The sequence below is a fragment of the Mauremys reevesii genome, linkage group 3 (assembly GCF_016161935.1).
Source record: "Mauremys reevesii isolate NIE-2019 linkage group 3, ASM1616193v1, whole genome shotgun sequence".
NCBI classification, from domain to species: Eukaryota; Metazoa; Chordata; order Testudines; family Geoemydidae; genus Mauremys; species Mauremys reevesii.
This window is the reverse complement of record NC_052625.1, coordinates 65,343,223-65,369,385: the sequence shown is the minus strand read 5'-3', so window position 1 is coordinate 65,369,385 and position 26,163 is coordinate 65,343,223. Positions and strand designations below refer to the sequence as shown.

General features: G+C 40.8%; 1 protein-coding gene across 8 annotated transcripts in view; it reads left to right on the top strand.

Annotated features, from left to right (window-relative positions):
* LTBP1 (latent transforming growth factor beta binding protein 1) overlaps nt 1-26,163 on the top strand; it is a 336,620-nt gene that overhangs the window by 303,191 nt on the left and 7,266 nt on the right. For all 8 annotated transcript variants that reach the window (XM_039530237.1, XM_039530240.1, XM_039530238.1 and 5 more), the window contains 2 exons: nt 20,462-20,584; nt 26,012-26,161. In XM_039530237.1, coding sequence (XP_039386171.1) covers nt 20,462-20,584; nt 26,012-26,161 — 273 coding nt within the window. The remainder of the gene's footprint in view (nt 1-20,461; nt 20,585-26,011; nt 26,162-26,163) is intronic.

The window sequence follows — 26,163 nt, the reverse complement described above, 5'->3', positions numbered from 1 at the left end:
AGTTCTTGTTAGTTCCAGCTCAGGTGGTAACTAGGGGTTTTCTCATGACTGCAGCCCCCTTTGTTCTGTTCAACCCATTTTTATAGCTTTGGCACAAGGTAGGAATCTTTTGTCTCTCTGGGTCCCCACCCCTCCTTCTAAATGGAAAACCACCAGGTTTAAGATGGATTCCAGTACCAGGTGACATGGTCACATGTCCTGTGAGACCCCAAGCATCCATTCTTTCTGGCCTGGCTCACAGGAACACAGGAAGGCTTACAAGTAAACAGGGCCATTTACAACCAATTGTTCTAGTTAATGGGAGCCATCAAGATTCTAAACCACCATTAATGGCCCACACTTTTCATAATTACAATAGGACCTCAGAGTTAACTTCATATTTTTAGTTTTAGATACAAGAATGATACATACATACAAATAGGATGAACACACTCAGTAGATTATAAGCTTTGTAATGATACCTTAGAAGAGACCTTTTGCATAAAGCAATTCCAGTTACATTATATTCACAGTCCAAGCATATTTTCACAGAGCATATGGAGTGCAACATCACATTGAGCATCAACCATTCTCTTTCATTTAAATCAGGGGTAGGCAACCTATGGCACAGGTGCCGAAGGCGGCACGTGAGCTGATTTTCAGTGGCACTCACACTGCCCGGGTCCTGGCCTCCGGTCCGGGGGGGCTCTGCCTTTTAATTTAATTTTAAATGAAGCTTCTTAAACATTTTAAAAACCTTATTTACTTTACATACAACAATAGTTTAGTTATATATTAAAGACTTAAAGAAAGAGACCTTCTAAAAACGTTGAAATGTATTACTGTCACGCAAAACCTTAAATTAGAGTGAATAAATGAAGACTCAGCACACCACTTCTGAAAGGCTGCCAACCCCTGATTTAAATTGCAATTGTGGGTGATAAGCACCTCTAAAACTCAGGCTTTACTTTTTTTTAAATTGGCATTCTGAAAATTAGAGACATTTCAGAAAATGTAGGCCTGATACATTTTGCTCATTAGTATTACAGAGCAAAATTCAGAGTAGGTTTATTTTCTTGTTACATGCTAACATATAGTAAATATTTAGAAAGAAATATACTTCTTATTGTGGTCTGGACTAAGATTAAGGTTTATTAGACTAGAGAAAAAGTATTGTTCATACAATTCAGCCAACTGAAAAAAGTACCAGAGTAAGAAATTGTTTTTCATCTGTTAACTTGGCAAGTTTCCTCTATAGCGCTGCTGGACTGCTGTGCTTTTCAGTGAATGATTTTTGTGAAAGAAGAGTTCGTCATTTCAGAAAGTTACTTTTATTTTATAGTTTTAAAATTTCTGTCCCTCTATGGCAGATGATGTAGCCTGTTCTCTCTCTCTCTCTCTCTGTATTTTACCTTTTACATACATACATATGGATTTTAATAACTCATTTTTTGCATATATACACATAGAGCAATTATATCTTATACTAGACTGTCTACAAAGGGACATATTGACATGATAATGAAATGTTACTAAAGGTATTGTTTAGAATAATTAGCCCTACAGAAGAATGAGTCTCGGTCATTTAAGATAGATAAGGAAGCCTGTTAGGGGAGAAAGAAATGGGGCTATTGCTATAGATTAAGGAAATGCATGCTCCCAGGGAATATTGCCTAATACTATTGACATTTTTGGAGTGTTAGCTAGCTGACATTGATAGTTGAAAATGAATGTGTTTGTCTTATTATTTCAAAAGTGGACATTATTTCAAAAAAATATTGTTTTGTGTAAGGACAGAAAATTCTTTTTATTAATATGACTGGAAGCTAAACGGGTATGGGGAGAAGTCTCTCTGGTTATACACAGACCTCTTCCTGAGACTTGTGGCCTGAACACAGATCTGTTACAGCAGCAGAGTTTTAAGCTGTGAGAGAAGAGATGCAATTTTATTAGATGAAAATGAGGTGATAAGTAATAGCTGATATGGACTTGTCAATAATAAATCATGCCAAACCAACCTAATTTCTTTCTTCGACAGAGCAACTGGCTTAGTGGATATGGGGAACATAGTAGATGTGAGTTAAGTAAGGCTGGACTTAAGTAAGGCTTTGGACACTTTCCCATATGACATTCTCATAAGCAAACAAGGGAAATATGGTCTAAATAAAATTACTCTAATGTGGTTGCACAACTGGTTGAAAGACTGTACTCAAAGTGTAGTTATCAATGGTTCTCTGTAAAACTGGGAAGACATATTGAGTCTGGGCCCATAGATGTCTGTCCTGGGTCTGATACTTTGCAATATTTTTATTCATGACTTGGATAATGCAGTGGAGAGTGTGCTTATAAAATTTGCAGCTGACTCCAAGCAGGGAGGGGTTGCAAGCACTTTGGAAGACAGCGTTAGAATTCAAAATTCTAGATAAATTGGAGAATTGGTGTGAAGTCAATAAGATGAAATTCAATAAAGACAAGTGCAAAGTGCTGCATTTAGGAAGAGAAAGTCAAATGCACATATACAAAATGGGGAATAACTGTCTAGGCAGTAGTACTGCTGAAAAGGATCTGGGGGGAATAGTGGATCACAAATTGAATATGAGTCAACAGTTTGCTGCTGCTGGAAAAAAGGCAAACGTCATTCTGGGATGTAGTAATAGGAGTATTGTATGTAAGCAGGGCCACCCAGAGGATTCAGGGGGCCTGGGGCAAAGCAATTTTGGGGGCCCCTTCCATAAAAAAAAGTTGCAATACTATAGAATACTATAGTCTCATGGGGGCCCCTGTGGGGCCCGGGGCCTATTGCCCCACTTGTCCCCCCACTCCCACCGAGCAGCCCTGTATGTAAGATATGGGAAGTAATTGTTCCTCTCTGCTTGACACTGGTGAGTCCTCAGCTGGAGTACTGAATCCAGTTTTGGGTACCACATTTTAAGAAAGATGTAAATACATTTGAGAGAGCAAAATAACAAAAATAATAAGAGGTTTAGAAAACCTGACCTATTAGGAAAGGTGAACTGGGCATGTTTCATCTAGAGAAGAGAAGGCTGAGGGAGAACACACTCTTCAAATATGTAAAGAGGACAGTCATCACTTGTTCTCCATGTTTACAGAGGGTAAGACAAGAAGTAGTTTGTTTAGTTTGCAGCAAGGGCGATTTAGGTTGGATATTAGGGAAAACTTTCTAACTGTTACCCAAGGAAGTTGCGTAATTCCCGTCACTGGAGGGTTTTTAAGAACAGGTTAGACAAACACCTGTCAGGGGTGGTTTAGATATACTTGGTTCTGTCTCAGCATGGGGGGGAAGCACAAGAGGTCCCTTCCAGCCCTACATGTCTGTGAGCCTATGATTTCATGCCATGCCATACGTGGGTAATGTTTCAGTATTTTGTAATTTAGGCCTGGTGCACACACAATTTTTGTACCAGTATAACTGTGTTGGCTGGCGGGAGAGGTGGTAATTTTTTACCAGCATAGTTATACCAGTCCAATCTCTAATGCGGACACAGTTTTATACCAGTATAAAGGTGCCTTTTACTGGTTTAGCTTATTCCCCTTCCTGTATAAGCTATCCCTGTATAAGCACTTTTCTATTGATATATAACTTTTTCCACTCTATGGGGGTTCCATCATTTTAACCATACCATTATAGTTAAAGTGATACAGTTTTTGTGTGTAGACAAGATCTCAGTGTTCTGAAGTATTAGCCCAGGTGTGTTTGTTTCTACTTACTTTTTATTTTTTATAATTTACTCACAATGGTCTTGAACCAGCAAAGCTCTTAAGCACATGCATAACTTCGCTTGTTGTAGTAGCTACCCATGTGTTTATATGCTTTTGAAGATCAGGACCTATTTCTGTAAGACTACAAATAAAATCTGATTTTTTAATTGGCTGGTTGGGGTAATTGTTGGCTGCTGCCCCCTAATAGAGCGTGAAGTACATTGGCTTGCCAGACAAGAGTAAAAAAAGGAGTAGGGGGATTGTTTCAGAAAGGAAATTGCAGCCTTCTCCATGTTTTGTAAGCCAAGCAATGTCACAGAAAGTCTGCTGCGGGCAATTCTGGGCACTGGAAGAGTTGGCGACTCAGGGTAAGAAGTGCTTTTACACTTGCCCACAAAAGCATGACATTCACCCAGTGATTGATTACTAAACTTACTATGTATCAGATTAATGGTTAACAGAACTGTGTGTTTAGTATAGTTAAAATAAGACTGGGATAAAACCCGGTAAGCATACTGTAGAGAAGAGTCCAGCACTGGATGAGGGCCAGATGAAATGATCTGATAGGCCTTTCAGTGTCTAATTTCTGCTATTCTGTGATAAATAACTGAAAAGTATCAATTTCCAATCTAGCAGAAAAGTAACCAGAAGCCTAGTCTGCAGAGTTTGATTGCAAATCCATACAAAGAATCCCGGTACAGGAGCAACCAGGAGTTGAATCTTTCATCAGGAAGGTGGTTGAGTGCATTTCTGAAGTGACACAGAGGAGGGTTAGCCAAGTGAGGCCCTAATGCAGCAAATCCTATTCATGTGATTAAATTTCAGCATGTATGTAGTCTCGTTAAAATTAAGCAGGTGTGAAGGTGCTTGAGGATCAGGGCCTTTGTGCATTTGGATAGTCTTTCTGGGGACTACAGAAATATGCTAAAAAGATAGCTAACCCGTCAGCCAAGAGAGAATCGGCATAAAAAGTGTGGAAATAGCAGCTCTACATTAAGTGGCAGAATAAATCCAAGGTTCTCCTGTGCACCAGTCCTGTCTGGGGAGGGTTGGAGCCCCTGAGTATAGCCCTTTAACTGGGGATTGTAGTACCATTGCTGTCATTTGAATGCCCCCACTCATGGCTGGGGGCTGTTATAGTGCCTTACCTGTTTTTCCCTTTCTTCAGGGCTCCTTAAACAAAACTCCACCCAGTCTTGCTCAATCACAGCCCTTCTTGGGGGTCTGGGTTTTTTATTAAATTAACAAAGTTCTCAAAAATAAACTGTCAGGGTTCCTTCCCCACTCTGAACTTTGGGGTACAGATGTGAGGACCTGCATGAAAGAACCCCTAAGCTGATTTTTACCAGTTTAGGTTAAAAACTTCCCAAGGCACAAATTCCTTTCTAGCCTTAGTATCACTGCCACCACCAAGTGATTTAAACAAACATTTAGGGATGGCCACTTGGAGCCCTATCTTCCCCAAATATCGCCCCGAGCTCCTAACCCCCTTTCCTGGGGAGGCTTGAGAATAATATCCTCACCAATTGGTACAGGTGAACACAGACCCAAACCCTTGGATCTTAAGAACAATGAAAATCAATCAGGTTCTTAAAAGAAGAACTTTAATTAAAGAAAAGGTAAAAGAATCACCTCTGTAAAATCAGGATGGTAAGTACTTTACAGAATAACAAAAGACTCAAGAACACAGAGGATTTCCCCTCTAGGCAAAACCTTAAAGTTACAAAAACAGGGATAAACCTCCCTCTTAGCACAGGGAAAATTCACAAGCTAAAACAAAAGGTAATTGACTTTCCTGGAGGTTGAATCTTCGTAACGGAGGGCAGAAATTAGGCTCAGTATGTCAATAGGAACAGATGGGCCATCAGCATGGTACAGTAAATTATAAAATTAAACGTAAACTATCAGGCAAACTACTGTGATTTCACCAAAAATAACAATTTTGATTGTGGCAAAAAGATTTCTGATATACAGTGAAACCTGGGAAGCAAGATATAACATACTGGCTTTGTATATAATGTGTGTTTCTCTTTGCTGACATTGCCTCCACAGTTACCTTCTAGGAATCACATTGCTGCCAAATTTTTTGGAGTAGTCATGATCATGGTTAGGGGCCTGTATGTGTCACTGAAGCCTTAACTTTATAAAAAAAAAAAGCTTGCCCCCATAACAGTTCTCACTTCCTCTCTCTCTGCCAGATATTGTTGTCTAAGAAACTTTCTTTCCTTCTATGTTGTTTTGGGTTTTTGTAATAGAAAAGAAAAAGTAGTGTGACTACTCTGTGTGAAAAAATGTCAAATGAGGGCTTATCTTTAAATGAACTTCCACAATGATCTCTAAGAGCTGCAAATGAAGATTTAGACTTCATTTCATGTTTTTAAAAACCCTCTTTGCTAAACTCCATCAGGCTGGCTCTCAAAAGCTTTTCTCTTCTAATCAAGAAATAGCCAGTGCAGGTTCTCACAAACAATATAGTTACCAAATACTACTTGAACAGACAGGGAAGACTTCAGTTTGGACTGCCTCTCCGCTGGCAGGAGTGAGAGACTTTCTGGCAGACCATCTCGTTCAGAAAGAAGCCGACCAACTCAAATAGTCATTTAAACCATCAGGGCTGAATCATATATTCATGGGTCAGCCAGACTGGGACTAGTTTTGTACAAGATAGAACAGGCTCAAGAGCACTTTGGAGCCCAGGTATCTTTATTTTGTACTAGACAAATTCTTCTATATGCCTTTCTTCCATGTCCTCTTATCAGGGGCAGCTCTAGGCATTTTGCCGCCCCAAGCACGGCAGGCAGGCTGCCTTCGGGACCAGTGGACCCTCCGCAGGCAAGCCGCTGAAGGTAGCCTGCCTGCTGCCCTCGCGGCAACTGGCAGAGTGCCCCCAGTGGCTTGCCGCCCCAAGCACGCGCTTGGCATGCTGGGGCCTGGAGCTGCCCCTGCCTCTTATCTATTACTGTTGGTTTCTCTACACAAGAAGCCTTGAGTTCATTTATCAGTCATGAGGGATGACTCTTTTCATTCCATTGAAAACTAATTCTTTCCAATTGAATGTGTTAAGTTAATACAGTTTACTTATGTGAATTTTAATAAGTACTGAAGGAACGGGTAGGATATTTGTCTTCATTTGAAACCATGAGCCATGTTTTGATCCCAAATGGGATTGGTTTTTTGGCACTACACCTCTACCCCAGTATAACGCTACCAGATATAACACAAATTTGGCTACAACATAGTAAAGCAGTGCTCGGGGTGGGGGGGGCTGCGCATTCCGGCGGATCAAAGCAAGTTCGATATAACATGGTTTCACCTGAAATGTGGTAAGATTTTTTGGCTCCCGAGGACAGCATTATATCGGGGTAGAGGTGTATTATTTTTTCTTGTGGAGCAAAGAATGTGAAAGTAAAAGCCTTGTTTTTATCATGTAAGAACAATTATAGATAGAAATCCAAACCTTGGGAGCCGTTCACCACTTCAGGAACATTTACCAGGGAAAACTTAGAGCTGAGTGAACTGAATGAATGACTCATTTGACATGTCTTCAATCTATGACACTTAAAAGTGATATCATTGCTCAGGAGAGAGCTTTCACACTTCTGGGCAAAACGGTCATAGTTGCTCCTTTGTCAAATACCTTATATGTTGTGTTGGCCAGATTTACTACTGTAGCAATATGCATATTTCTATTATTGGGGCACCCTCAAGATTTGTAACATATGTTAAGGAGGATCTGAGGGTGAGGGAAGCATTATCATCTGCACATTTTCATGATAAAATTGGTAGATCATAGAATGATCATTCAGTGACCCAGTTTCTTTTTTCCTTATATCATCCTTCTATCTGAGATTATAGATGACAGTCATAAGAGAAAATATTAGGCCGTCTGAACAGAGTTGCAGCCATTTGTCCAACCGTTTTAAAAATGGTTATAAAGTGAACTCCTATCTTAAAAAATAGTCTGTAATTTTTGTGTCCTGGCTTTTCTTGGAATATTTTGGCTGCTTCAATTTGTCATGGTTAGATTTAAACCTGCCCTGTCTCAACACCATCCAACATAAAAACATCTGATGAAGACAGGAAACTTATATCACAGTTAATTCATGTAAATGAGAAAGGTAGAAACAGTGATCTGGTCAGCTGTAGACCAGTGATGAAAATCATTCATTGGAACCCTCCTGTTTCTGAAAATGATTAATGGGGATTCAGCTATTTTCCTGATGTAAGTCCAAATGATTCCCATAGACCCCCTCCAAGTAAAATCATGATTTTATGCCAGCTGAGACTGAGCCTCTGGAGTCGGGGAAAAAGTGGGTAGCATCTATTCAAGTGTTGCTGTTTGGCAGTAAACTTGATAACTGCACAGTAGACAAGTGTGCAATTGACAATATCTTTACAAAAACAAGTTTCATTATCCCAATCAAAACTGTTGGTGCAGTTCCATAATTCACTATAAAGCTAGTCAGACTCTTTTGGTCTTTCTGCCTAAGAGTCCAGTCCTGCAAACACTTGCTCATGTGAGTAGCCCTTACTCACAGGCATATGTGCATTGACTGTAATATTGCAAAGGTGACTAATAACTACTTTCATGAGGATGAGTTTGCAGGATTTGTCTCTTTGACATGCAGGAAAGATAAGACAGGTAAGATATATGAGAATAAGAAAAAATCCACTAAAAACTGATGAAGTAATTTGCTGTCTGTGATCTTGCACAACAAAGTATTAAGGCAGCAACAGTACAGCTGAAATCGTACAGTAACATTATCTTCCAAATAAAAGTCTTCACAGTTTTGGATCTAATACTGAACTGAAATGGTAACCACAGAAACATTCTATATTCGTTCTGGGACTCAGAAGTATGTATATATATTGTATTAGGCCAAAGAACTGACAGTTTGATGAAATAAAAATAATTGTCTTTGTAATGTTCCTGTGTTACAGAACAGTTCATATTGACCTTTGATCTTGTAAGGCTATTTACAGTGATATTAGCTTTTCCAGGCCTGTATCACCTAATCTTTTCAACTGTCACTAAATCAATAAAAGAAATTTATAGTAATTCACAAAACTTCTATTTGGGGGTTCTAGTGCGCCTATCAGTTCAGACAGCAGCATTCTGAATGGAAAAGGTGCATTCTGAATCAAGAGGAGAAGTCTAGTCTATCTCTGTTTGGATAGTTTTGTAAAAAACGTAGAAATTCTGCCTCCTTGGTCACTTAGCACTTACCTGTTCTTACTATAAGATCCAACTTCCAAACATTAATGCCTAAGTTTAAGCACCTAGGCACCTTAATCAGCACTTAATGTATGTGCCTAAAGTGGGTATTTAAGTTCCTAAATATGGATTTAACTAAATTGAAGCTTCCATATTTGAAAATAGGGCACATTGGCCACGATTTTAAAAAACTGATACCTACAATTGAATTGAGCCTTTGTCCATACTTGGACACCTAACAAAAATGTCCTGAGTTTAAAAATTGTTGAATCTCCAGTAGTTCCTATTGAGAATCTTATGGTATTGGGATAGATTGTGGAGTATGGGATATTGTTGCAAGGAACAGTGAATCTGGTGCGTGGGGAGAGAGACCAGCAGAAATTAGATGTTGAGTAAGATGGGGGAGAAAGGGGTGTGTGCATGTGTGTGTGTGTTGGGGATTGTGTTTTGTTTGGGGAGGATTGGTATATTAATGTGGCTTTTAAAGCCTGCATTAGAAATCACTGTTCTAGTACCCAGCTGCAACAGCTACGTTTTTCAGTGGCTGCCTTAGTGTAGCTAGGAGAGTGAAACAGTTTTGCCAGGAGCTTAAAATATGGAGGTGGTCGGGCTCCCTCGATTCCTGTGGTGGTGGTTTGGAGGAAATACGATGCTGAAAGGAAAATAGGTATGATGGAGGCTATAATATTGTCGTGGACCAACTATTACTGCTTTCTGTTTGGTGATGCGTCTGCAGTCTCTAGCAGGGGTAGACAGAATCACTTTGGAGTGGTTTTGTTCAGTTCTTTCTGGGAGTTCAGAGATTTGGTTTTGGGTGATTGACCACAGCAGGGAGCTGCAAAATTCCATGTTCGCATTCCTCCTGTTAGTGCGTATATGGTCTATTGGGAGGTTTCATAAGGAGGCATGGGCTGCTGAGGAATCCAACTTTGTTTCCACCTCATCAGCTCTGGCAGGCGCAGCAAAAGTGCCTTACCTTGTGTCTGAATGAAATTGGGGCTTGAGTGAAGGCTAACTGGCTTGAGGCGTCCTATGAGGAAGACTGGGGAAATGTTTTTAAGTTGTGGGAAACCACCTGGTAGAGTTTATATCAGCTCTGGGCATTAGTTACTCAAGCTCATAACGTTAGGATTTTGCATCGTTCTTGGTCCTCTAGATGTTCAGGTACCGGCTGTTGATAAGATTAAGTTTTATCATCTTTCCTTTGCAAGTAGGGTGCAAGCAACTATTTATTTTATATGCGGATCTAGTGACCATTCTCCACGCCATTGTCACTTCAGGATTCGACCATTACAATTTGTTCTATATAAGGCTCTCCTTGAGACATTTTCGAAACGTTGCTGGGTGGAGGAGAGTACAGTTACCACTAAGGACAGGTTCATGCAGAGAGCACATTACATCAGTGCTCCAGGATCTGCACTGGCTGCCAGTTAGTTTCTGTCTGGAATCTAAGATGTTTTGACCTATAAAGCTCTAACTGATTTGGACCCTGATTAACCCTCTCCCCAAATTTTATCTCTGTAGTTGCAGTCAGTCATCAAAGGTGCTCAAGCTAGGTGAGAAAGATGCTGGCAAAGCATTCTCCATGAGAAGTCCTCAATTCTGGAATTTTTCTCTCCTTGGTCCTACAGAGCCTGGATTTTTTGGCCTTCAAGCATTTTGCAAAGCTTTTGTACTATTGGGTATTTGTTTATTTATGGTAAAGTACTTAACAATTATTAGGTTGTTGTACTGTTGTATAGCTGTTTAGATGGCCGTGGCAATTTATACTGAAAAAATGTTTTTATTATGATTTTAACTATTTGTACAAGTGCCTGTGGTGAAGATGTAGTTGCTTTTAAAAACTTGGACTCATATATTCATTTACTTTTGGTATGAATCCTGATCTGAAAAAAGAGACCAGTGATTGGGTTGTGTATTTAAAAGAGGAAAAGCGAAAGCTGATTTTCCTACACCTCAAATCGTGAGTGAGTGAGTGAGTGGTTGGAAACCAGCAGTGAAGTTATCACAGACATAGCTTGACTCTTATTGTAGTTTTACTAGTCTGCCACAAGCAGTAGGAGAAATTATTTCAGCAGATCTGAACAGCCTAAGTTCTGAAATAAAAAAAACTGAAAGTTTCTGTGATAAGCAGGTTGGTAACCTGAGTTTCTTCAACTTTAACAGGAGAGTTTATCCATTGTGAGCTTTTCTGAAGCCATTTGCTTTAGAGCTTATCTCTGCAAGAACCTAAATATCCTTCCTTAATTCCTGGAAAAATCATTTGTTGTGACTAGTGCCCTTTCCTCTTTCTTGAGCTCTATGAATTAAGAAGAAATAACCTTGTCATGTGTATTTAACCTAAACTCCAATTTATAGAGGATGTCAAACATGTAAGTGAGGATAGTTGTCTAAATGTAGAACAGAAATCTTTTCAGTCTTGGTTCACAGATGATGCAATTTCCTGAGAGAGCACAGCTTAAGCAATTCAGACTGATCTTCGGAATCTGATTGGGACACATATTTGTGTAATAAATATTTTCTTGGCATTGTCCTTGTCTCCAGTGATTTCTTCTATGGTGAAACGGTCGCATTTTAAAATATTTCTAAAGAACTGTCATGGTGTTGATACCTTTTGGCTCTTTTTTCTGTGATGCTGACAGTTATAAGGTGCTGGGCGGAAAATAAAGCTTTCTTTGTGGTGGGAGGGAGGATTTGGCCGTTGTTCATTTGTAATCATGGTCATGTCAGGAAAAACTGTTTATAATATTCTGTGTTAAATGTATGAAACAATAGCATAAACTAGTTGACACGAGATTTGGGATCCAGTTTTCAGAAGCTCAAGCACATACTTGAGCCTCTTTTGCATGTACACTGACCATAGTTGCATGTATTGTCACCACAATTTTACAGGCAAATTACATTACCCAGGGTTATCTGAACCTAAAACTATGGTAATTAATCACTGTTTTTTAGGAGGTGTCAGGAAATAAATCAGTGGGGGACACAGCATCTACCTCTCATAAATGATTGGTACACACAAGAGTGCTTCCACCTAAAAACCCTTGCTTTTATTGAGTACAAAGCACACATCTAAACTAGCAATAGTCTAGAGTGTCTCAGAATATGGTTACCCAAAGTCTGAGGTGGTGCTGAGTGACAGCAGCAGGTTTCCCATGGCCAGCCTTCCTCCTAGCTGCTAGGGAGATTGATGTTAGTGTCTTCTTGCTCGTAGAAAATCGAAACTTTTCCAAAGTACACGTTTTAACTATTTTTTTAAATAAGTAACTTAAAACAAAGAATAATTCAAAGTAACTTCTAATAGGCTAACAATTTCCCTAGCAACAGCAAAGAGCTCATAATTTCTATTTATTAGTAAAGCAACTCCAGCAAGAAACTTATAAACACAGGCACCCAGACCAACATCCGCTATCCTTGTTAGTAACACTGCAATTGTGCAGATGTTTTTGTCTGCCTAAGCAAGGCCAAATTCTTCCTTGCTACGTGGTAGCCTCACTTCCAGCTTATGGTGGCTAAGTGCACAAGATGGCTACTGGCTATGTCAAGTCCAGTTCTCTTGTAACAATTAGATGTACATTTATTTGACTAACACTTCTGAAAATCCAGGTACATGATGTCCAGTCATTGGGCTTATGTCAGACTTGTGTTTTATCTTCCTTTTTTGTCACCTAGTAGTCATGGTTGACTTCTGCACAGGTTTGCATGTGCATCTTCCTATTTTCCCCTAAAACACACTTATTTTTCGTGCACAATTTAGGCAGCTACTTTTGAAAATAAGTCCCTTTAAATTTTTGGAAGCTCACATCAACTTCCTTATGCATTAGTCATCTTAAGTTACAAAAAGCACTGCCCATACATTTTTTTGAAAGTACTTCTTAAGAAGAACTTAGAAACATATGGAGTAATATGCACATCATAAAAAGGAAAATCCTGTTCTTGAGCCATGGATATAATAGCCCTGATTAGAGCCAAGAGATAGACTAGGAGAGAAAATATAAACAAACAGTAAATGCTATTAACATAGATTATGAAACATGAAAAATAGCTATGCATTTTTTATTTCTTTATAGGATCACAATTGGTTTGAAATTGTTCATTAATTTCTGCATTATAGGTAAAATATTACTGTCGTGGTTCAAGGGTACTGGCATCTCTGTCCCCTCTTCTGATCTCACTGAGTGCACAACTTCCAAGTCATAGGCCATGAGCCTTCACCTCTCTGGGGAGGAATCTCATGATTCTCCCACTCTTAGAGCAGGGTGCTAGGCTACAGAACCCTGTAATAATCAGGCTTACTCCACAATAGGTCCTACTAGACTCTGTACCTGTGGTTCTTCCCTCTGGGAGCTTGTGATCAGTGGTGAATACAGTGATCCAAAAAAGCCTTCTTAAAACAAAGTATTTGTTTAATCTTAACAAAACACAGAATAGCAAGGGGAAAGGTTTAAAACAACAGAACAAATACATGTGTAGTTATGTATCCATCTTCCATATAGGGTGACCAGATGTCCCGATTTTTGGGTCTTTTTCTTTTATAGGCTCCTATTACCCACCACCCCCGTCTTGATTTTTCACATTTGCTGTCTGGTCATCCTACTTCCATGTAGGGGGACCTGTTAGTCTATCTTCTGTCTTTTCAGACACCCCAGCCGCTGGGGCCTCGTTCACTTTAGTTCAAAAACCCTGTCCCCCTCCCATTCAGAGTGTCTCTCTTTTAATCCCTCTCAAGTTTTTGATCTGCCCTCCCTTGGGGTGGGAGGGGTGATTCAGTTCTGCCAAAGACAATCAGGCAAGCCCACCACAGGGAGGGAGGGAGCATATCATAGTTAATACTCCTGGATGTTTACTGAAGAGCTATTATCTGGGCTGTTGTCCTTCTTTCTGGGTAAATTTCCTGACCACCTGGCTACTGAATTAACCTAATATAGGCATACAATAAAAATCTTTAAAGTACTCAGACAAACATTTGGTGTATATAGTATTCATAGTAGGGCTGTCAAACTATTAAAAACTTAATAGCGATTAATCATGAGATAAAAAAAGTTGTGATTAATTGCAGTTTTAATCCCACTGTTAATAATAGAATACAATTTATTTAAATATTTGTGCATGTTTTTCTACATTTTCAAACATATTGATATCAATTACAACACAGAACACAGTGTATAGTGCTCATTTTATATTATTACTTTGATTACAAAATAAATGCACTGTAAAAATGATGAAACAAAAGAAATAGTATTTTTCAATTCACCTCATACAAGTACTGTAGTGCAGTGTCTTTATTGTCTAGCAGTGTGATTAAAATTAAGATTAATCATGACTAATTTTTTTAATCTAATTAATTTGTTTTGCATTAACTGCTTCAGTTAATTGTGATTAACAGCCCTAATTCATAAATTAATACAGGCAACTCCAAATCTGTCACAACTATGCACCAAACAAGTGTTTAATTGAAATTTCCTAAGTGACTTTGTTAGAATATATTAGGTCACACTTTACATGAAAGATACATTTATAAATAGTTTATAAAGTATTAATAAAAGATGAATACACCTCTACCCCGGTATAACGTGACCCGATATAAGGCAGGTTCGCATACAAGACAGTAAAGCTCTGACATGCACTCTGAGCAGCGTATTAAGGGTGCCAGGCCGGGGCTGAGGGGTTCGATAAGGGGCAGAGGGTCTCGGGGGCAGTCCAGGGGCTGCCCTCCCTGGGTCTGGGGGGCAGGAGCTGTGGAAGGGCACTTTTGGGGGCCCTTGGCCCGCCCCAGCCGCATCGCTCAGGGAAGGGGTTTGGGGAAAGGGATCCGCCCCCCACACTCACCAGCAGCGACAGAAGCGGAGCAGCCCGGCCCCAGCCCGCTCCACTCCGCCAGCTCCCAGCCGCAGCACTCTGCTTCCCGCCGCAGGTGAGTACAGGGGGCATCCTTTCCCCAACCTCTCTGCACTCACCTGCGGCGGGAAGCGGAGCAAGGCAGCCCCAGCCGTGTCGCTGGGGGTCGGCTGGGGAAAGGTCCTGCACTAACCTGCCCGGCAGGAAGCGGAGCACCACAGCTGGGAGCTAGCAGAGTGGAGCGGGCTGGGGCTGGGCGGCTCCGGGTCCCGCCGCCGGTGAGTGCGGGGAGGTTGGGGAAAGGACACCCTCCAAGCTCACCTGGGGCCAGGGCAAGGAAAGCAGAGCGGACTGGGGCCGTGTCACTCTGCTTCCTGCCACAGGTGAGTGCGGGGGGGCATCCTTTCCCCAACCTCCCCGCACTCACCGGCAGTGGCGGGAAGCGGAGCGCCGCGGCTGGGAGGTGGTGGAGTGGAGCGGGCTGGGGCCGGGCTGCTCCGCTTCCTGCCACAGCCGGTGAATGCTTGTCGGGGGCGGAGGGGTGGGAGTGGATAGGGGTTGGAGCAGTCAGGGGACAGGGGGGTTGGGTAGAGGGTAGGGTCCTGGGGTGATTAGGGATGGGGGTCTCTGGAGGGGGCGGTCAGGGAACAAGGAATGGGGGGGCCAAAGCAAGTTTAATATAGTGAGGTCTCACCTATAATACAGTGAGATTTTTTTGTCTCCCAAGGACTGCGTTATATCGGGGTAGAGGTGTAGATGTTTTAATAAATGATTAATCAATTGTTATAGAGTCCAACAAGTTCTGTATAACCATGGCTTATTACCATCTATAACACCTCCTACTAATGTGCTTATAACTATTTATAAAACATCCTACTCATGTCTGTAACATGCTTACAACATTTATTAACCATTAATTTATTTGTAACTGTTGTACAAGAGCTAGCAATGAAGACATTCAAAACTTAGTTGTGTCAAGGAAACTCAGTGCGACAGAGAAAAAGTTCCCATTATCACAATTTCCAATAGATTAGATAATAAACTATGTGCATTTTGTATTGACAGATGTGCAATCTGAGACTTCAAATTATCCAGGTCATCTGTATTAAAAATAGGCTAGCAACTAGTTCCACCTCTGTGTTACATATTGCAGTAAATACAATTTTTACATGACTATAAAATATGACAGAGGGGTCTAAAAATATAAACAAAACTGAAGTGTAACATTTTACCGACAGATATATTGATACCGCTAACGCTGATTACATGGAGTTGCATGAGCCAATGCATTGCAATGGAGATATCTGCTAAGAAAAATACAGCACAGTAACTCATTTACGTAGACTTACTGTTATATTTACAGTAAAATGGGTAGAATCATGCGTCAAGGCATCAACTCAAGGGAGGTCTCCAAAGAAAGTATTTTGTATCAGTTGTGTCATATGTTGCATTATGTACATAATTAAAATAAAAGATAAGTACATTTTCAACACTAGTGCACAGTATGTTAAATAATAATAATGGGTGTCACACATTTAGGAGGGTTGCATGTTTACTCTTTAGCAAATTGTACTGGAATATTTATTCTCACAGGTCCAAATACCATGATGTTACGTTACAGTTGCAGACTCTCCTACAAATGCCTTAAACATGGAGAGTTGAGATTTCCTGGCATTGTATACTAATGTATTTTGCAATGGTAGAAACAGCAGGAACTTCAGACCATCTGGCTACTGGTGGATGGTTTCTACTTTTTTTTCAATTAGAATATTTTTTAAATGTATTGTATATAGTGCAATTAGAACCTTTCCCAATTATGAAATAGATGTACGAATACTCACAACATAGGTCAAGAAAATTCCCAGTGCTAGGGTTACATTGTATATAATGGGCATGATTTCCGAAAGGGCTGAGCATCAGCCTGAGGGTATGGCTACACTTACAAATCTGCAGCGCTGGTAGTTGCAGCGCTGGTCGTCCAGCTGTGCAGGGCCAGCGCTGGTGTGTGGCCACACTCACAGCTACCAGCGCTGCAGTGTGGCCACATTTGCAGCATTTGCAGCGCTGTTGGGAGTGATGAATTATGGGCAGCTATCCCAGCATTCAAGTGGCAGCAACGTGCTTTTCAAAAGAGGGGGGTGTGGGGCAGTGTGACAGGGACTGGGTGGGAAAGAGAGAGTGGATTTTTGGAACTGACACTGTGCAAAATCAGAAAATTTTCCCACCCCCTTACTGTTAACTGCAAACAGCCTGCATCCAACATACTCCCTTTCCCCCCTCTGCCCGCTCCCCCCGTTTCTCTCAAGCAAAGCAAACACTCAGCCCCTGTGAATGACTCCTTTTCTCGCTGCTGGTCAAGCAAAATGCAAACACTCAACCCCTGTGAATCACGCAGGGAGGAGGATCTCATTTGATTGTTCACAGATTGATCACAGCAAACAGGAGCTGATAAGCAGCTCCGGTAGAGCAGCTCCGGTAGAGCAGCTCCGGTAGCAACGGAGCTCCGGAGGTTCACAACAAAACAAAGAGAGGCTGCATAACAAAACAAAGGGAGTAATTTAGTTAAAAGCATTCTGGGATACACCCTTATACCCTGGAGGCCAATCACAGCGCTGGTGTGTGGCCACACTTGATGACCAGCGCTGCAGCACCAGCACTGGAATCCTTATTCCCCATGCTGAGTGAGGTGTACGGCCAGCGCTGCAGCCAGGGAGTTGCAGCGCTGGAAGTGCCCTGCAGGTGTGGCCACTTACTAATTGCAGCGCTGGAAAGCCTCCACCAGCGCTGCAACTCGCAAGTGTAGCCATACCCTAACTCTGCTCTCATTAAAGTCAATGGAAGTTAACAATGTTAAAAACCCCACCCCAAGAGAGAGAGTTCTTAAATTGGCAAGTGATCCCACTTGCATGAGTTTTGTAACATTCTAACTCCGCTGATTTCAGGGGAGTTATTCTTGGTTTAGATCAGTGTGAGATCATGGTCTTTTAATTTGGAAAAAAAATAATCAGTCATTACAGTTGCCTAGTTCTGAAATATGTAGTATTTAACATTCATTGGTTTTAGATTTAAAACAAATGTATACAGAAAATTCTGTGAAAAGAAAATTACCTCAACTCTTGAAATCTCTAAACATTTCAAGAATTATTACGCATGGGATAATACCAATGTTCCTGTTCATTTTTAACCAAAAATTATGACAGCCATTTGTACTTTGGGTAGTGTTCAGTTTCATTCCTTCCAGTTTTTCTTTGTATTGGATATTCTTTCTGTTTAAAATGTTTTCCTCAGATGTTTAATATTCATAGTAAACGCATTCTATGCGAAGATTTGTAAGGCATGTTGGACACTCTTGCTATGAGGCAAGATTATACATAAACATTTTAACATGACATCCAGAAAAGTGCACTAAGTCCCTTTCCTGACAGATACATCTTTCTTTGTTGTTACCTCTTTTTCTGTTTCATTTTAAATATATTATTTTGGTGCTTCAGAAAGTGAAGGCATGATAGCATTGGCTAAATCAAGGCAAAAAATGCAAACAGTTAAAAAACAATCTTCCTCATACAGATCTCAGTTCTGACAATCCTAGTTGTTAATCTACCTCTTCTAAACAAACACTGCCTTAAATTGTTTATGGACAAAATTCTTGGTTTATTTTTGTGGTCTTAACTTTCTATCTACTTACATACCACAACGACCCAATGGAGTTCTATGATTTACACAGCTGAGGATGTGGCCCTGAGACTTTGCCTCTTGTCCTGAGTTAGGTGCACTGTGGGGATTCGCCCACGGAAAGAACTGTGACTCCAAGTCACAGTCCGTTCCTGGTTCCCACTCTTGATCCATGGAGAAGTATTCTGCTGCTGGCCCGTATCTGCAGCACACTACTTTTCCCTCCTCCATGGCTAAACTGTTTTGCCCAGGGGCCAGAGTCAAAGCTCTGCCTAATTCCCAATCCTCTCCACCCTCTCATCTGTGCATGAGGGAAATGGCAGACCCACAGAGCCTGCTCCCCTTTACGTTCCCTGCTTCCTCCATGCATAGGCTGATGATGCAGGGAGGTAGTTTGCAAGGTCACTAGCACTGAGTGGTGGTTTCTTTTGTTCTGGTTAGAATTATGAATGTTTTAGGGTAGGTAGTAAATTCCCTTTGTCAAGGGAGATGTTGATAATCTCTGTTCAGAGGGGTCTCAGGTTCTACTCTTGTATCATCCAGAAAAGATCTATATATCTAAGTGCTTAGATACGATGATAGGCTGTATACAAAACCCTAAGACAGATAGGAAGGCCAGAGAATCATTGTGAGAGGTTGGTAGCTCCAGCTGCCATTTAAACTTCCATGACTTTTTTATGAATAGGCTGGATTCTTGGAAGGGAGGGTGTTGTGTATCTGGTCCTATGAGCAATGTGGTGTTCTTGTTAGCCACATGCATGTGATTTTCTCTGTGAAAAAGATGACAACTCCACCCAGTGAGTGGTTCTGGCTTCTGGGCTTGAGTGAAGACAGTCTGATTTTATGGAGCCATTTACTATCTGGAATAGTTCTACATAGTGAGAGCTTGCCGGTTCTATGGCCATCATACCAGTGCCTGAGTTTTTTCTTCATACTTTTCCTGTTACAGGTTATCTGAAAACCAGTTATTCTGTATGGGAAGTGTTGCTTTGATGCTAAAATGTCTGCAGCAGTATTCAGAATGTGGCTATAGATCCATATGACAATGAGGTTTTTATTCTAAAGCATCTGTCTTGTATATAGTTCATTGCAATATGTAATAATAGTTCAAGTACAGCACTGAGGCTGATCTAACTTACAATGTGGGACAGGCAGAAGATGTAATGCAATCCTCCTGGGGTGAGGAGGTCATCAGCAGAGGGATCAAACCTGGGACATCTGAACCGAAACAAAAAAGCTTCTATTACCTCAGCTAAAAGATCCAGGTCTGTTTATTAACTTACAGCTAGTGGCAGAATCATACAACGTGTGGTCCAGCCACTAGCAGAGGACAAAGAGCCACACTCTGTACGCAGTTATGGTAGCATAAAGTTACTTTCCCAAGACCTCTCTGCCTTTTCAGTCCCTTAGCCAAGCAGAGCTTGGGAGGAACTGATATTTGGGCCCTCAGGTTTTAGGACATGGCCCGCATCGTGGGACAATGAGAAGTGGCTATGATGGAAGGATGCAAAGTATTCTCTACCTACACTGGCCCAGTTCTGCTGGCCAGTGCAGTGTGTGTGGAACAGATATGGACCCACTCTCTCCTCACCCGCTTTGCCTCGTTTTGGGAGGCTAATTCCAACACCTGTTCTGGCCTGAAGTAGTCTTTGCAGTCAAGGGATACAAAGACTATAATTGCAGCTAGCCCTTGTGCAGTGGGAGTGTGGTAAGATGCTTATGCCTTTTCATCCCCTCCTCCTTTGAAAGAACTGCCAAAATCTGGCCCTTAATTTTTTGTACAGTTGTTAATTCAAATCCATTCCTTCAGTGTAAAACAACTGAAGTCACAAAAGGGATTAATTTGGCCCATTACATTTTAATGACGTTCTTCTTGAAGGGGAGAGAACAATTTGTAGAAGCTTCAGATTTATGCTGTTTCCAGGAAAGACATTTATTTCCAGCTGACAGGAGTTGCAGGTCATTGGAACTGCTGTAATGTGGCCTTTGTTACAAGTGTACTTAGTTTTATGTCCTATTTTGCTTTCTCCTCCTCAGAGGATTATGCCCAGCTGTGCAATGTTCCAGTTCCAGGATCTCGACGACCATATGGACAAGATGCTTTGGTTGACTTTGAGGAACACTACACCCCAGAAACTGATCCATTCTTTGTTGAAGACCGTAAGTAAATATCACTGTTATGTAAAATTCTTGAAAGCAGGATTATAACTTGGATTACTTCCCTGTAGTTGGCTTCATTCATCTGTTTGCTTCTGAGTAATGTGGCCTATTTATTTATGTTCTTCTTATTCCTATTACATTAACTTTGTCCGGTGTTCAGGTTCCAGCGCCAGAGTTGTATATGAGCCCATTTGGGCCCAAAGTACAATATTATTTTGTTTAATATAGTGAAATAATGTGTGCCAGGTATACTAAATTTATATTTACCAACAGATTTACAGCTAAAGGTCAAAAGACTAATTTTTCTTTGGAGCATGCGACTCAAACTCCTTTGGGGTATATTAATTTTTTTTAAAAATTCTTCATGCCAGCTTTCCATGATTTTCCAGCAGAACTTGAGTGGGGGAGGTGGAGTGTGTGCATGATGTTCTCACTCCAAAAAAATTGCCTAGTTTAGCATGACCACTGAGTATGATTTGCACAGGCTTTAGTTGGAATGCCAATACACACATAAATGAATAGGTCACGGGGAAAGCAAAGGTCTTGCTACAGAATCTTATAGAAGTAGGGTTCTAAATTTATGCTTGAAAAATGCATGGGTTTTTTATTGAATAAGAGCCTGATCCATCTCGCTTTGAAGTCAATGGAAATCTGTTTGATCAGGACCTAGGCCAGGGGTTCTCAAAACTTCATTGCACCACGACGCCCTTCTGACAACAAAAATTACTACATGACCCCAGGAGGGGGGACTGAAGTTTAAGCCCACTCGAGCTCTGCTGCCCTAGGGGGGTGCCAAAGCTTCAGCCCCAGCCAGGTAGCCTATAACTTGAGCCCCGCTGCCCAGGGCTAAAGCTCTGAGGCTTGGGCTTCGGCCCTGGACCTCAGCAAGTCTAAGCCAGCACTGCTGACCCCATTAAAATGAGGTTGTGACCCACTTTGGGATCCCGACCCACAGTTTGAGAACCGCTGACCTAGACTACTTGGACTGCCTTGAATTCAGCTTACACCCTTATACCAGGGCTGAATTTGGTCCAGCATATTTCTTCAGTCTTACGTTAGAAACAAAATGGTGGTTACAAAAGGAACAGGCAATCCCAACTGCTTTGTACATATAGCATGCAGGTACCACTTCTCTCTTACCCAACATGTCTCCCATTAAAATGAGTTAATAAGTTAAAAGAAATAATGGTAAAAGAAATCAAAATGATAGCTTTGAACAGGGCCAGAGGACTACAGTGAGTAGCAGAAGTTTGAAATGTATTCCCTGCCACTAAATTGCACAAGTACTAATAGGATGAAATTCAATAAGGACAAATGTAAAGCACTAAACTTAGGAAGGAATAATAAATTTCACGAATACAAAATGGGAAATGACTGCCTACGAAGGAGTTCTGCAGAAAAGGATGTGGGGGATATAGTGGGTCACAAACTAAATATGAGTCAACAATGTAATACTGTTGCAAAGAAAATAAACCGCATTCTGGGATGTATTAGCAAGAGTGTTGTAAGCAAGATACGAGATGTAATACTTCCACTCTACTCAGCACTGATAAGGCCTCAGCTGGAGTATTGTGTCCAGTTCTGGGCACCATACTTCAGGAAAGATGTGAACAAATTGGAGGAAGTCCAGAGGAAAGCAAAATGATTAATCAGAAAATCAAAAATGATTAAAGGTCTTGAAAACATGATCTATGAGGAAAGACTGAAAAAATGGATCTGTTTAGTCTGGAGAAGAGAATACTGAAGAGACATGATAACAGTCTTCAAGTACAGCAAAGGTTATAATAAAGAAGAGGGTAGGAGATTGTTCTCCTTATCCACTGAGGACAGGTAAAGAAGAAATGGGCTTAAATTACAGCAAGCAAGATCTATGTTAGACATTAGGAAAATCTCTAAGGGTAGTTAAGACCTGGAACAAATTGCCTACAGAGGTTGTGGAATCTCCATCACTGGAAGTTTTGAAGAACAGGTTAGACAAACATCTGTCAGGGATGGTCTCTAGATAATACTTAGTCATGGCACAGTGCAGGGGACTGGACTAGATGACCTATCGAGGTCTCTTCCAGTCCTACATTTCAATGATTCTATTAAATATAGTCCACAGAAACCAGGGTTCATCTCTGTTTAATACCTAACAAACCTATTAGACTTTATGCAGAGCTGTACAAAGCTAAACAATATTGACTTCTAACACTGATGAAAATTATCAAAGCACAATGAAAACCCCAGAAAGAGATGATCATGTCCCCAATATGATAGAAGAGAAATAGAGTGGGAGACATGCTTTCTATTCCAATGTCCAAATTATAAAGGGGTGTAAAAAAGTACTTCCTCAAATTATAAGCATTGATAAAAGACTTTCCATTAATAAGTGATTAGAGAACTGTGTGTAACCCTAGGAGATATCTAAGAGATATCAGAGCTAGGATCTCTCTAGCATCCTGCCACTGAATCAGAAACAATAATGCCAATGAACACAGAATATAACCTAGAACACATCTGTGTAACCCTATCCTGGGCAGATGCTTGAGCAAATGCTGTATATGCCTCGGCAAATACCTAAAGTTTTGATCCTTTTGGCATTTTAGCCAGTTGTATTGTTAATAATAATGATAATTTTAATAATAAATGTTTATTATATGGTAGTACTCAGAGATCCCAATCGGGATTGAGATCCCTTTCTGCTGGGTGCAATACAATCCCAGAAAAGAGACAGTTCTTGCCTTGAAAGGCCTATAGTACAGATCTTGACATGCCAATTAAATATTTTTCAATTTTATTACCATCGGATTCTCTTAGAACTGCAAACAAATATTTGTTACTTTAAAAATAGACATGTTGCAGTATGGATTATAGTGCAAACAATCTTGTTTAAACCAGTTTCAGCTAATTAAAAATTTCAGCATGCTATATGTGAGCACAGTGGAGAACAGATGATGTCTTTCATTTGTAAAGAATTTGTTCAAGAACACCACCTTTTCCCTGCTTGACAGTGTTTGTTTTTCATAATTAGTCATCTATATCATGGCCCAGCAAATGCCTGCAATGTAAAGGAGCCCCTCTAAATGGATTAAAATATAATAGAGGTTGTTGAAAAGTTTCCTGCTTTTTTGTAGTAAAGCAAAATAATCTACTCAATACATTATTATATATCTGTATCTTACTGCAGTTTACTACATTAATAGGAAACTTTGTAATGATCCCTACTATATGTGAAGGTGTGTACTCAACAAAGTAAATATATGTTCAAGTTCATTTCTAAGTCTCTATGGTATGTGGCACCATTTTTGTTATGTTGATCTGTTCCACAAATCAAGCTTATCCCAAACTAAGCGCATTTTGGCCACAAGTGGACATGAACCTGTGAAGTATCCAGACAACCTTGAAGAGCCAGTGCTGGACACACTAGATTTGTGCAAATAGAGGGCATATGGATGAGGACAGAGAGGGTACAATTAGAAAGGTAGGGCATGGATAGAGAAAATGTGAGATGAGGGAAAGAACGAGAGGGGCCTGGACTAATAAGGGAAAATGTGAAAAGGCAGATGGAAGGGAATAACAGTAAAAGAGAGGAAGAGATGAATAGAACATATAGTTGAGGTGTATTATACATATCAAATATCTGTTAAAAATGATTCCAAATATATGAACAGGTTTTAGATATACCAATGGTCTGTTTGTGGAGTTAATGTGTGAATTAAATGTCAGTAGAAAATCCCCTCTATGGCTCCCCTGCCATGCACACACCATGACCGCATAAAAAACCAAACCCTAGTGCATTATTTAAACTGGATCAGGAGGGATGATATTAAATGCTGTGGACTTTTTCTCAAATATTCTTTTTGATGTGGTTGGCTGCCATCTACAGTTCTGTTTGATTTATTGCTTCTAAGAATGGAAAGATAGTAAGACTGTTGTATAATGTTAACTTATTGGTACTTAGATGAGCACTTTAATCTTACTGAAATTCAATGAGCATTTACAATTTTTGAATAAGTTTTACAATATATGCATTCTTCCCCTATTATTATTATGTTATTGTCTAGAGACCCTAAATCAGGCCTCAAGGTTTCGTCATAACAGGCATTGTACGAACTAGTAAAACAAAGACAGTCCCTATCCCAGAGAGCTCACTACCTAGGATTATGACAAGACACAGTAAAGTAGTTTATAAGTATTTATATCAGTGCCCATCATCCAAGTATCTGAGTGACTCCTAAAGAGTTATTAGCCAAAACCACAACAGGCTAGTAGTCTAATTTCCTCTTACTTCACTCAAGGCAGTTGGGACTAATATTTTTTTGCATGTTTCATCTAGAGCCAGGGGTGGGGCAAACTTTTTGGCCCAAGGGTATGGAAATTGTATGGTGGCCATGAATGCTCATGAAATTGGGGGGTTGGGGTGAGGGCTCCGGCTGGGAGGGGAGGGGGAGGCAGGAATGAGGAGTTCAGGGTGCGGGAGCGGGTTCCAGGCTGGGGCAGGGGTGCAGGTGGGGGTGATGAGGGCTCCAGCTGGGGGTGCGGCTCTGGGGTGCAGGAGGGTGGGATCGAGGGCTTCAGAGGTTGGGAGGGGGATGAGGGTTGGGGCACAGGAGGGGGTGAGGAGTGGAGGCTCCAGGCAGTGCTTACCTCAAGCAGCTCCCCAAAGCAGCGGTATGTCCCCCCTCCAGCTTCTACATGGAGGTGCGGCCAGGCAACTCTGCGTACTGCCCTGTCCGCAGGCACTGCCCTTGCAGCTCCTATTGGCCCCATTTGCTGGCCAATGGGAGCTACAAGGGCAGCGTTCGGGGCGGGGGCAGCGTTCGGGGCCCCCTGGCTGTCGCTACACATAGAAGCTGGAGGGGGGATGTGCCGCTGCTTCCGGGAGCCGCGCGGAGCAAGCCCCCGACCACACTCCCTGGCAGGAGCTCAAGCGCTGGATTAAAACGTCTTAAGGCCGGATACGGCCCCCAGGCCATAGTTTGCCTACCTCTGATCTAGTGTAATTACAATATAACTTCTTCCCTCCACTTTTTATAGTAATATTTAGAAGAGCTTTTTATAATTATTTTTCAAATTACCCTAAAATACTTCTACATCAGCACTATAAACTCTTATAAAGTCTGATTTTACAAGATTTTATTATAAAGTAATATTTTATCAATGAGATAATTTATTAAAATGTGTCTGTTAAAAATGGATCAAATCTTTTAACATTAGTTAAACACATTTCAAACAGCTATTTTATTTTCATCTTAAAATATAACTGTATTTTATTAGTACACTAAAAATTCCAGATGGAGCAGATTTGCTAAAGCTGACCTATTTTCTACAAAGTTGAGTAACATCCCAGTAAACCCCTGAGACAATACATTTGTAAAAAAAAAAAAAAAAAAAAAGAATCAGCGTCTCTCTAACTTACTTGTTTGCAATACTTTCTCCACCTAGGTTTTCTGAACAGCTTTGAGGAGTTACAAGCAGAGGAATGTGGCATTCTGAATGGATGTGAAAATGGCCGGTGTGTGAGAGTCCAGGAAGGCTATACTTGTGATTGTTTTGATGGCTACCACTTGGACATGGCCAAAATGACTTGTGTTGGT